This window comes from Poecilia reticulata, linkage group LG21 (assembly GCF_000633615.1).
Source record: "Poecilia reticulata strain Guanapo linkage group LG21, Guppy_female_1.0+MT, whole genome shotgun sequence".
Taxonomy (NCBI): domain Eukaryota; kingdom Metazoa; phylum Chordata; class Actinopteri; order Cyprinodontiformes; family Poeciliidae; genus Poecilia; species Poecilia reticulata.
In genome coordinates, this window is record NC_024351.1 from 18,834,301 (window position 1) to 18,846,353 (window position 12,053).

Below are 12,053 nucleotides of genomic sequence, written 5' to 3' on the forward strand. Positions count from 1 at the left end.
CACTCAGCTCCTACAAACTAGCCAGTAGCAATTAGCAAACTCCTGGTGAAACTGCACATCTGCTGAGCTCATTATGTGAGCTACTTCTCCGTGAAACGCTTGTGAAATGTTGTTAAAGGGTCAATACAGGAGTGATCTTTATCTGATCAAAAACATTTCTATTTTCCACTTGCTATGCTAGCATGCAGAGCAAAGCAACTTGTTAAACTTACTTTAACTTACATTTTTAACTTACTCAAAAACAAATCATACTGTATGAAGAAATGATTTCAAAATGTAATGGATTCAATTTGGTTACTTTTCCTCATCTTCCCTCCGACTTTCTGGTCCCCAGCAGGGCCCCCTGGCGGCTCCCTACGATGCTGCGGCCCCCCGCTTTGAAAACCAATAGACTACAGTTGTCCATCTCTGCTCTACAGTGCAGGAGAGATGACTAGTCTAAAGTGCGCTCCAAATGAATAACAGGATCCATTTCAATTAGCCACACCTAGAATAAGCCACAAACGGCCACAGAGGTGAAATATGGAAAAACAGCAACGATGCAGGAGCAACTGAAGCTCTTACAGCCCATAAAACCTCATGGTTTCCATCGCTCTCCTATCTGAGGTCAAATTTTAGACCATAAATAATTTGTGTGATATTCATCATCAGATAATGCCTTTAGAAAAAAAGAAAAGAAAAAACACGTGCGTAATTTAAGAGCTTAAACGAATGTATGCCTCTGAATAGGACTCCATTTGATCTACTTTTACATAAGGGAAAATCTGCAACTGTAACTAACAGTTCATGCTGGAAAAGCAGAACACACACGCGTAAAAAAAAATATGCCAGACATCGCCCTTCTTAAAATTTTCAGATCCTCCTACAATATTCTCCGATTCTGACCCTTCCTGTTCTGCTCCACTCGTCTCCCTCCATTACTGCGGAGCATCAAGCCATTCTCGATGCAAAAACTTGGATTTGAGCCGGTGCCAAAACAATGAGACTCCACACACATCCAGATTTAGCTCTTTGTTTGTTCAACTGCTGTTTGAACTCGATCTGTTGGTAATGGTTGAGTTCTCACTTTGCAACGCAGATGAGATCTTGTTGGAAAGACAATCATTTTGATTTATTCAAATCCTTTCCTTGGTGCCCTAAAGTATTCAAACCGCTTGATTTATCTTTTGTCCCCAGTCACAATTCTGCCTCATGACAACCTTTAAAATCAATAGCTTCTATTGCTTGGTTTTTGTTGCTTTTCCTAAATAAGAATCTGAAAACGGTATCAAGGTTTATATTAGCCTCCCTTAGCCAAATACTATTATTCACTGAAGTTACAATATAAGCCTTTTGGAGTTTGTTTCTTTCAACGTGATGCCTTTAGATCCCAAAATGTATCTTTGTTGTTCTTTGCAATATAGCTTAAACCTCAATCGGACTGAACAAAAAAGGGAATTATAATTTTTTTTTCTTGTGAAAAAAAAATTGTTGGAGTTTCCCCATCAACTCTAACCAACTTTCTTGTTGTACAAGGACATCCCCACAGCAGGATGCTGCCACCACCGTGTCATGTTGGGATAGCCTTTGCTCTTAATTTTTTTTTTGTCGTCATTTATGAAATTTGAGACCACTGCAACAGAGCGGTTTGGGTTCACACTGACATTATATGACGTACACCTCGAAAATGTCATTTTTAGGACGTTAGAGTAAACACGTGCGCGCCGCACTTTTCAGATTGTTTCAAAAGAACGGAAAAATGTTTGCTTGTGAATCTGAAAATCGCATATAATTCTCATTCGTTTTGCTTTCTCATTGAACAACAATACTTGCAGGGTAAAGAAGGATGGCAGGGAACATTCTGGATCATTAGCTTTATTGGCTACACCTGGGTTCATGCGCTCTCCAGGGAGCAGCATCCCCTCCTCGAGTTAACAGCAAACCAAGACGAATCTGAATACAGCTGCAAAAAAAACACACAAAAAACCCCAACATAATTTAATACACGAGCCCTGATTACAGCCTCAGAGGCGATAATCATTATTGCCCAGTTGTAAAAAGATAACGGTGATTTGTTTGTATTTTTATACATCTCTACACAAGACTAAACCCAAGATTCCCAGGTGCTGCGACGATTAATAAAGTATGAACGTCATGGTCTCGGTTTCTCCTCCGTCTTTCCCTGCATGCTCCTCTTCTCTCCCTCCAAGCGCCCTGACACGCTTTCAGCACCACGGACAGCAACAATGAATCAGAGCTGCTGTGACACGAGACATTCCTCCTGTGTGGAAACTGCAGCAGTGAGGAATCATTTCCTGCTCTCACCGGGGCCGGATCCATCTGAACCGGCTCTCTTTATAAGTGAAATCTCTACATTTCCCCGCTCCTTCCAAACTCAGCACATGTTCACGAATACTCCTCGAACACATGGGTAGGATAGAGCAAAAGTCTGTTTTTGTTTCTTTGTTGTTTAATTTTTTATTTTTATTTATTTTTTTGCTAATTTGCCTTGAGGAGGGGTAACTTCCTGTGTTGTCTGTACAAATGGAGTGATTCCCCTCCCCCCCACCCGCCTCCACCACTCTTTCTCCCCGCTCCCTCCCTCCATCCCTCCCTCCATCCATCCCTCCCTCTCCCCGTCGTGCTGAGTGCTGTGGAAGAAGGCGGGTCAGTGTGGGAGAAATCCTGGGGCCCGTCGGCAGTTACAGCGCTGAGTGAGCGGAGCGGAGCGATGCGCGTTCACTGAGCCGGAGGAGAGGAGAGAGGAGGACCGCTGCCCGTTTTGTTTTCTCCCCCTCCGCCCTCACTTCCACCGCGCCTCACTCTTACACTCACTGCCTAATCAAGAGCATCTGCACCTTTTTTTTTAACTGGGGAAGAGGGAAAAAATATATATATATAAGCGAATGGAATTCTGCTGTGGAAGAATCTGATTTTATTATTTTTTTTATTTGTTTGGTTTTACACTCGGACTTCATCCGTCCGGAGTCGAAAGCGGTAAGAATTTTATTTTATATTTTAAATGGACACTCGTATTTCTTTCAAATAAAATTAAATATCAGCGTAGATGTTGTATTAAGCTGTGTTGTCAAATAGTGAAGTTTTTTTGTTGTTGTTGTTTTTTCCGCATATGGGATTTGGACTGAGTGCGCGGCTGAGATCCGGATTTAGGCGCAGTAGGAGAAAGCTTTGGGTCATAGTTTGATATCTCCAGTTTCGCCTCCAAATACTGTTTGATTTGACTAGAAATCCTCTAACAGGAGTCGTTTTCATGGTGAGTGGGAAGAAAAGCGATCGAGGCGGAAAGTTTCAGCTGACTGAATCGTTGCTGCTCTGACGTGAATACATCAGAAATCGACTGGAGTTGATTTGGAAATGGGTTCCAGTGACTATAATCTCTTGTTGGAATTTCGCATCTAAATTCACAGAGCTAAATTGTGCCTCCCGCAGTCTTTGGAGCGGCGGTCAGGCTGCCACCGTGCGAGGAGCAGAGGGAAAGCTGGTGGAAAAAAATCTTCTTGATCGGTGCAGGGCTTCTGGGTTTTTTTTTGTCCTATTAAGTTTTTTTTTTTTTTTTTTTTTGGCGCATTTTATCGGACAGGGCCAAAACTGTATTTGCCTTGTTCCGGTGTTGGCTAATTCATCTAACTGGTTCTGAGCTTCCTGTAGAGGTAACGATGACCTCTTATCCATATTCATTCTCGACATTCATCCTTATTTACAGAGGTTAGACGATGTATCCAGCTCGAGACTCTACATTAGGTGCATGAGATTAAGAGGAGTTGTGATTTTAACTATTTTGGGGGTGAAAAAAACTATGCATTTAAAAAAAAATGAATAAAATTAAACAAACTGGGTAAAACTTTCAAAAATCCATCTGTTAAAAAATATGCCATTCGCTATACACCTTTCAGTGGGGCTGGTTATGACAAATTGACAATAAGTATTTAGCGGTGCATCTTAATCGAATCGAAAAATGTTACTTTGTTCCGACCAGATACTTTAGCGTTTTCATTAGACGTTGGAATGGTGTTGACTAAGTATTACTTGATATAGTATTATTATTATTATTTTTATTATTTTTATTTATTTTTTTTTTTCAATCAAAGCAAAAAATAAAGTGACAACCAACACGGTTCTCCACTAGTGCCAAAGTAAAAAGAAATGCGTTTCCCGCAACAAAATGAATATTTTACAATTCGCAAACTCTGACAATTTCTGTTTTGGGAAATTTGAACTTCGGACGAAGTAGTCTAGGCCACGTGTACCACGAGATCTCGCGATATCAAAGCAAACCAAAGTCTGTCTCGCATCCAGTTGCCATCAGTCTGGTAAATTAAGTAAGTTCCAAATGTGAAGGTTTTCTGTTGTCTCCATGCTTGAGACTTTTATTTTGATGGAAGAAAGGAAGTAGTTCTTGAGTTTCCCTTCTGAGTGACCTAGTCAAATCATTACAACCAGATAATAGCATGAAAGAAGCCTAAACAGTGTTTAAATGTGAACTGGCAAACCCTAAGTTTCTTACTTAACTATGGAATATTTAACAATTTTTGATTAATTTGTAGTTGATCCTTTCTTGTTGAAAACCTAGATGGCTACCTAAACTAATCAAACCTATCAGAATTTAAAGAAACACTGAAGCAAGAATATAAATTAATATCAGAAAAGTGTAAAAGTGTCATATTCTAAACTTAAACTTGTCGGGTCCTTTAAAACACTTTATGGTTTGTGAGACATTTATGCAAGTCGTGAAAACAAATTAGGAATTTCAGTTTTGTGCAACATAATTCTAAAAATCTTGTCTTGTTCTCGTGAATTACATTTCTCTACCTCATCTCATGACATGGATGTGTTATCATTACGCGTCCTTTTGAACAATTATTTTATTTTCACTCCATTTGGAAGCTTTGTCAAAGATGCTAACATTAGCTTAGCAATTAGCTAATCATAGTACTCGCAAAGTTCCTGCAAATTGTTTCTTTTTCTGTGCTAAAATAAAACAAAATAATGTTCTGTTCTTTTAACAATGCTTTTGTTAAGTCTTTTTTTTTAACTAAAAAAAATTGAAAACCCCAGATAAAGTGAACAAAACAAATACATAAACAGGTAAAGTGGGACACAACAGTTAAAGAGTAACCCCCAAATAAAACGTTGCTCTTTTGTCTTATTTGTGCCACATATATTTGATTTAGCAGGTCCAACATGTAACTATTAGCCTATAGTTATGCTCCTCTTTTATCATAGTGTGCTCTCTTGCCTTGTCCAACCAGTAGACCAACGGGTTCGGACCCGCTCCTAACGTCGCACACTCGTGTCTGCTGTGACTGATGTCGGATTAAATCGTTGCTCCAGGCTGACGCTTGTGATAGACGGGAAGTAGGGGGAAGTAGGAGCAGGCAGTGGGGGTGGTCTCCTTTGCGTCGGGGGAAACTCGACTGCATTACAAAACATGTCAATAAATCTGCTGCAGTTCCAATGCATCATTTATCGCCCGTGTGTGACAGTACCCATGCAGGTCATCTCATATCCTTGTGCTATTTAATAATTCAATGTGTATATCTAGGAAAATATGTTCTTATGCTAGCAGAGTTGTGACAAACCGGCCCCCGCCACTGAGAATTGAGCATGACAAAAAGGACAAGCAATGCCAGCGCACTGAGAAATGGAGCAAGGAGAAAGATGGAGAAGGGGACAAAATCACGTTTCTGTCTCATTGGGAATGCATTTCTCTTCTTAAATTACATGAAAAAAAAATAAATTCTTCCAACAGCTAATTTCTGTCCTCTGCCGTGATGAGGTTAGCCAAAGGGCATCTTTCATAAAAACCCTGGAAGAGTGTCAGTAAAATATGTTATATTCAATTGGTGTGTAACCACATCAAGGCTTGTTTGTCTTAGCCTACAGGTTTGCCAACAGGCTTGCACTTTATTTATTTATTTAGTTAAATTAAAAATCCAGTTGCAAAATGTCACAGGTGCAAGCACTAAATGGCTAGCTATAAAAAAATAATGTTGATATCCTTGAATTTCTCCACATTTTTTAACATTATGACCACAAAGACGCAATGTAGTTAATTTGGACCAATGAAAAATAAAACATTGTTAGGAAGTAAAAAGGAAATGTTAGTTTTCACTCATGTATTCATCTCCTTTACTCTGGTATTCTCAAATTCAATCCAAAGCAACCTATTGTTTTCAGAAATCAACAGGGTAGTAATTAACCGCATTTCCATTGACCATATATAGTTGCGTAAATTGAAATTACTAAAATAAACTAACTTAGTGGAAAAAATAAAATTTTGAAAAACTAAGTTTTTCATTAAAAAGTTTTTGTGCTGGGATGAGGTGGGTTTTTTTTTTTTTGGCTATATCAACATTTGGGTGTTTCACACAAAACTGCAATGGGAAATAATTTTATCATCACGAGTCACGTGATCAACAACCAGGTGTTACTACTGGCAGAAAGAGGAAGAAGCTGATGACGGGAGGTGATTAGAGGATGATGGCACGTGATGTTTTTTAAATACTAACTTATTCACATTTGCATGAATACTTACACTACAATTGCAAAATTGTGTATTTTTAATGTTATCTACATTTTTCTCTCATTTGTAATGGAAAGACAGTCGCTAAACTCAACATTTTTCTTGCACTCAGTTTAAATAGAACTATCCTAGCCTAAAGGTGAAAGAAATCCACAGGGCCACAGCTCCCACCGTGATGAAACCTGGAAATGGCAGCTTCATGCTCTGGACAGTTGACAGATTAAACTCCAAAAGATTTACTGCCAAAGTTGCAACAAAATGTGGTTCTATACATTGATTAAAGGGGCTAAATACAAATTTGTATCAGATATTTCTGCAGTTTATTTTACAATTTCAAAAATTGAACTATACACTACTGGGGTTTCAAATGTAAAATTCAAATATTAAAGTTTGTTTATGTAACGTGACAAAATATGAATAATTTTAGGGAGGGCAAATCTTCACAAATCTTCTGTGCTCAAGTTAAAAGAAGACAAATACCACACAATGGCAATGTAGGCGTTCTCCGTAAATCGACGGCGTTCGGGGATATCTGATAACCCAGTCAGGTATTACACACATTGAGTCATGTTGATTGAATAGAGGCTTGGCTTGTTGGTATACCAAACTGCCATCTCAGATATCATACGACTTTGCCTATTCAAGAGACCTTGCACCTAACCCCCCATCCCCATACCCACGTACTCCATCCAGGCCTTGTCCTTATACTGGGCCGGACTCAAACGGCAGTGTTGAGGGTTATTTTTCCAAGCAGAACCTTTTAACCTCTCATCGAATCTCTTTTTAAGACAAAGACGATCATCCATTTAGGCAACCCGGCGTCGTCAGAGACAGAGCTGCACTAGGACACACACATGCGAGCACACATGCGGTGCATTAACGTAGGTATCGGTTACCTGAATTCAATAGCTCGCCTGCTGCAGCAAGATTAACTATTCAGGGCAGGTGGTTAAAGGGCCTATTGTGTTTCCTGGTTCTGTGCTGCTGTCATGATTGGACAATGCATTTGTCTGGTTGGCAGCCCACTGCCAAAACAATTGCAAGGGCAAAGGGCTGGAAGAGTACACACATATATAAGGTTTCACCTTGTACATCATTTGTAGCTCTGGTGAGCAAAATTAAACAGACGTGTATAAGAGGAGCTGCAGCAAGCAAAGATTATTTCGCTAGTTGATATGCTTTGACAGTCTTCCTCGGTGATAGAAACGATTTAGATATCTATTTACCAAGAGAACAAGTGGGATTCAAACATGAAATGTCCCCCCACCCACCCCGATCCATCCTTACATCTTTCTGGATCTGTGTTTGCGGCTGTAATCCCTCAAAGGCATGCAAATGGAAGAAACGGAGAGAGAAAGAGTGGTGGTGGATAATTAGTCATACTAATCAGAATCCCAGCAGCCCCTTGCAGATAGCAGCCTAACATTCGAAGGTGAACACCTGTTCGGCTTTGGCTCGGTGGGCTTTCCAGCGGTCAGGAAGTCAACGGCAGCGGTCTCCGAGATTAATTCGTTTGTTTGCATCACTCATGGATAAGTTAATTGAGAAATCGGATCTCGGCTCAAGCTGAAACTGCCAAGATGATCTTCAGTTGAAGAGAGCATTTGGAAGACATGGCACCTGGCGAGAAAAGCTCATGAGATCTTTATGGGTGTTATTAGTAAGTGTTTAGTTGCTTGTAGGCATCAAAACATCAGATTTGCATTGGATGGGGTTTGCAGTATCTTGTCTGTCTAGCCCAAAGGGATGATTTTTGCTTCGATTCCGCTAAATGCGACTTTTATTATGACTACATACTTTAGAGCTGAATCAAAACTCCCAGCATGCATTACAAATGATCTGTGTGTTGCATAAATCAGACATCCATTCATCTGGGAATAGTCTGTTGCAAGATGATAGAGTTCTGCTCAAAGAAATTTATTCATACGCTATTTTTTTCCCCCACCAGGTCTGTCCAAGTTGTTTTTAAAGCTGACTACCAAATCATGGGGCGTGAAACTGGGCCAACACCGATTGTTACATGCTTCAAACCAGGAAGTCGGTTCAAAAGCCTAACCCTAGATCATCAGACGCAGCTTTGAATCACGGACGTCGTCATCACACTTTCACCATTTTTTAATACATATATCCCACCTAAGACTTGGCCGGACAAGATCAAGATTAAATCTATTATCAACATTAGACCTTAATGCAAAGAGTCTTTAAGTAACCTATGTGGAATATAAGAGTCAGCAGATAAACGTTGGAGCTAAACCGTAACCAAATGGTTCCATCACTTTGAGGATCTATCCCCAAATTCCAAACCTTCTTTTCGACACCCTTTGGTTTTTCTACGATGAATCCCAACAGACTTCCTGGGCATTTTTGTCTGCTGCTAAGTACCCTGCTGAGCCTGAGCACAGGCTTGGAGTTTACCGGTTCTCAAGGCCAGTGGGCTCGCTACGTGCGCTGGGATGCTAGCTCCAGGGGCGACCTGACGTTTCAGTTCAAGACCTCGCAATCGGACGGCCTGCTGCTCTACTTCGACGATGGCGGATACTGCGACTTCCTGCTGCTCGCCCTGTCCGAGGGCAAGCTCCAGCTCCACGTCAGCATCGACTGCGCCGAGACCACCATCACCTCGGACAAGCCGGTCAACGACAGCCGCTGGCACTTCGCCGCCATCAACAGGGAGAACCTGTGGACCGGCTTGGCCGTGGACGGTCAGAGCAAGACGGGCGAGGTGCGCCCCCAGCGGCAGTTCATGAAGATCGTCAGCGACCTGTTTCTCGGGGGGCTTCCGAGGGATATCCGCACGGCCGCCATCACCCTGCCCTCGGCCCGCGAGCTTCCGCCGTTCAAAGGGATTATCACCAACCTCAGTTACGGGAGTAAGTTGCCCACGTTGGTCAATAGCCAGAAGGTCCGTCTGGAGATGATGGGCCTTTGCACGGAGAACCCCTGCGAGAACGGCGGGATCTGCTCGCTAGCAGATGGAGAAGTCTACTGTGACTGCTCCAAAACTGGATATGTAGGTCGATACTGCACGGAAGGTAAGAGGGCTGGCTTCGTTGTTTTCTGTGTCGAGCGATAAATATTGATTAAGGCCTTTGTGAAAAATTCAAAAGGGGTTTCTTTCAAATATAGAACTGACCTAATACAAAGTTTGTGTTTTTATTCCAGCTTCCAAGAGAGAAAAAATCTCATTATTCTTTTTTTTTTTGTTGCATATATTCTGAACCATCTCCCATCATGTGGCTTAGACCTCAAAGTATTTTTTCTACATCATAAATCTCAATAGAAGCTTCTGGAATTAGATGTAATCTCCATAACTGCATTGCCATTCACCTAATGTGATCTGTGCCACAACCACTCCTCATTTATAAAGTGCCTTGAAAAACAAAACTAAACTGAAAAAAAATATAAAAATCTGCATTGTTTGCGCTGATGCCTTCCCAAATCAGCATAATTTCTATCAAGCCAAAGCAGCTCGGCGTTTGAAATATTTAATGCAGATCTTGCAGAACTTGGGAGTCTGAATATTTCTTTGTGGGCTGTTGCACATACAGCCCAGCAACTCTCTGCATTTCACGTGGGAGTTAAATTGGAGGTGATGGGCTCAGCATTTTCTCTCCCTTCACAGTTATTACATTTGATGAGGCAGCGGTGGAAACCCTATTAGCTGATGTGACTAAAATTACAACTCTAAGTTCTTTCTCCTGTTTTTTTTTTTTCTTCATTAAATGTATTCAGATTTGGCAAGGTGATGCGGAGGCCTCAAGGTATACACAAAGTGTGGATAAGAAACAACATCACCTATTTTTGCTCTTCTTCTGGGCCAAGGCCATTTCTTCCTTGGGGAGTGTAATGAGATGCACCTCTTTGACCATGTTTAATGGTTTAGACATTAAAGCCTTCCTTCTTTCTTGCACATAATCTCAAATAGCCCAGTGACTATATAATGCACATAAAGCTGCTTTCTCCTGTTTCATGACACCACTATTTCTGCATAAAGGTTACTTAATGTTAGCTTAATCTTTCTGAACATGCTACTGCTGAAACTTTGAGAAGATAGCCATTTGATTCAAGGAATAAGTTCCTTCATTATTTCTTTTTAAATCATAACATTTGCATTTTCATACATGTAGAGCCTTTCAAAAATGTATTTGTACCCCTTGAACTTGTTTATGTTTTGTATATTTCTGCAAACTTTAGTGTATTTCACCAGGGGTTTATGTGATACACCAACACAAATAGGCATGTAAATGTGTTGCTTGCATTTGTATTTAGTCCCCTTTACTTCGATACCCCACAATTACAGTGAAATTGGTAATAATACAGTCCACCAGTGCATATTGTAATCTCAGCATAGTCTCAGCTGTTTTGTGAAAACCTTAAAGGTTTGTTTGAGAACACAGGAGAATAAATAGCACCACGAAGACCAGGTCAGAGTGTGAATTGTGAGGAAGTTTCCAGAAATATTAGAATATAAAAAGTATCCCAAATGCTGAACGTCTCTCAGTGTATCGGTCAACCTTTGGATTCAACCCATGATAACCCTCGAGTGGTTATTATGGAAGGATGAAAAAAAAGAAAGAAAAAGAAAGTCGTTTTTGAAACAAAGTTATAAGAAATGTAATTTGCCTTGGTTGAATGAGACCAAAAGGAATAAATGTCACGGCTTATCACCCAACAGTGAAATATGGTGGTGTTTGAATCTGTAGTTGAAGATATTCTAGAAACTACCAAGGAGTTGAGACTGGAGTTTTACCTGCAAGCAGCACAACACCTCAAAAAAATATATACCCACAGTTAGGATGGAAGGGTTTAGATGAAGGTCCATCACATAAAATCCCTATAAAACTGAACATTAAAGTTTGTATGACATGGCAAAACATGAAAAAGGTTAAGGGTTATTTGTAACTCTCCTTGAGAGCATCAGTCTACATAAAACAATTTCACTTCAACCTTGCACCTTTCTTCACTTTTAAGGATTGTAGATTGTGTGAACAGACCCATGTTGAGAATCCTCCACTGCTGACCCACTTCCTGTATGTCTGAATCAGATTGACATGGTTCAGAGATGACTCCACTTTGCCAAAAAATAAAAAATAAAAAAATCAGAGGAATGCTCACTGAACACTTGCGCTGATTCCAAGCTATTTCGAACTGTATCCAATACGGGGAAGATGTTCAAATTTGCTATTTCTCTTAATGGTTTCTGCTATGTTTGGCTTCCTAATATGTTCCAACGTTTGCTGCAAAAAATGAAGCTGTTCTGAGCTTAAATCTCCAGCGCACGCCTGTGGCATTGTTCAGGACAGCACACGATGTGCTGGTTGCGGAGCAGCCAAGCGAACTGAGTGGACTTGACCTCTTTTTCGCTTCATCCCATTTGCTCACTGTCGGAGCTGAAGAGTCAATAGAGAAGTAGGTAGGTGGTCCATTTGTCTGAGAGCTGATGGGGGGAACCGTGACATCTTTGTGTAAAAACAACCCAGGTTTTTAAGAGGGCACTTGCAACTCAGGCCAAATAATAGCTTAGACGGAC

The 12,053-nt window shown here is 40.7% G+C and overlaps 1 protein-coding gene across 9 annotated transcripts in view; it reads left to right on the plus strand.

Moving 5' to 3' along the window:
* The first annotated feature begins 2,639 nt into the window (after window positions 1-2,639).
* nrxn3b (neurexin 3b) overlaps window positions 2,640-12,053 on the plus strand; it is a 395,380-nt gene continuing 385,966 nt past the window's right edge. For 4 of the 9 annotated variants that reach the window (XM_017302184.1, XM_017302186.1, XM_017302185.1 and 1 more), the window contains exons 1-2: window positions 2,643-2,976; window positions 8,472-9,555. In XM_017302184.1, the coding sequence (XP_017157673.1) occupies window positions 8,859-9,555 (697 nt within the window). In that variant the 5' untranslated portion in view covers window positions 2,643-2,976; window positions 8,472-8,858. Of the gene's footprint in view, window positions 2,977-8,471; window positions 9,556-12,053 lie in introns of all 9 variants that reach the window. The other 5 variants (XM_017302190.1, XM_017302188.1, XM_017302189.1 and 2 more) reach the window with 3 other exon arrangements.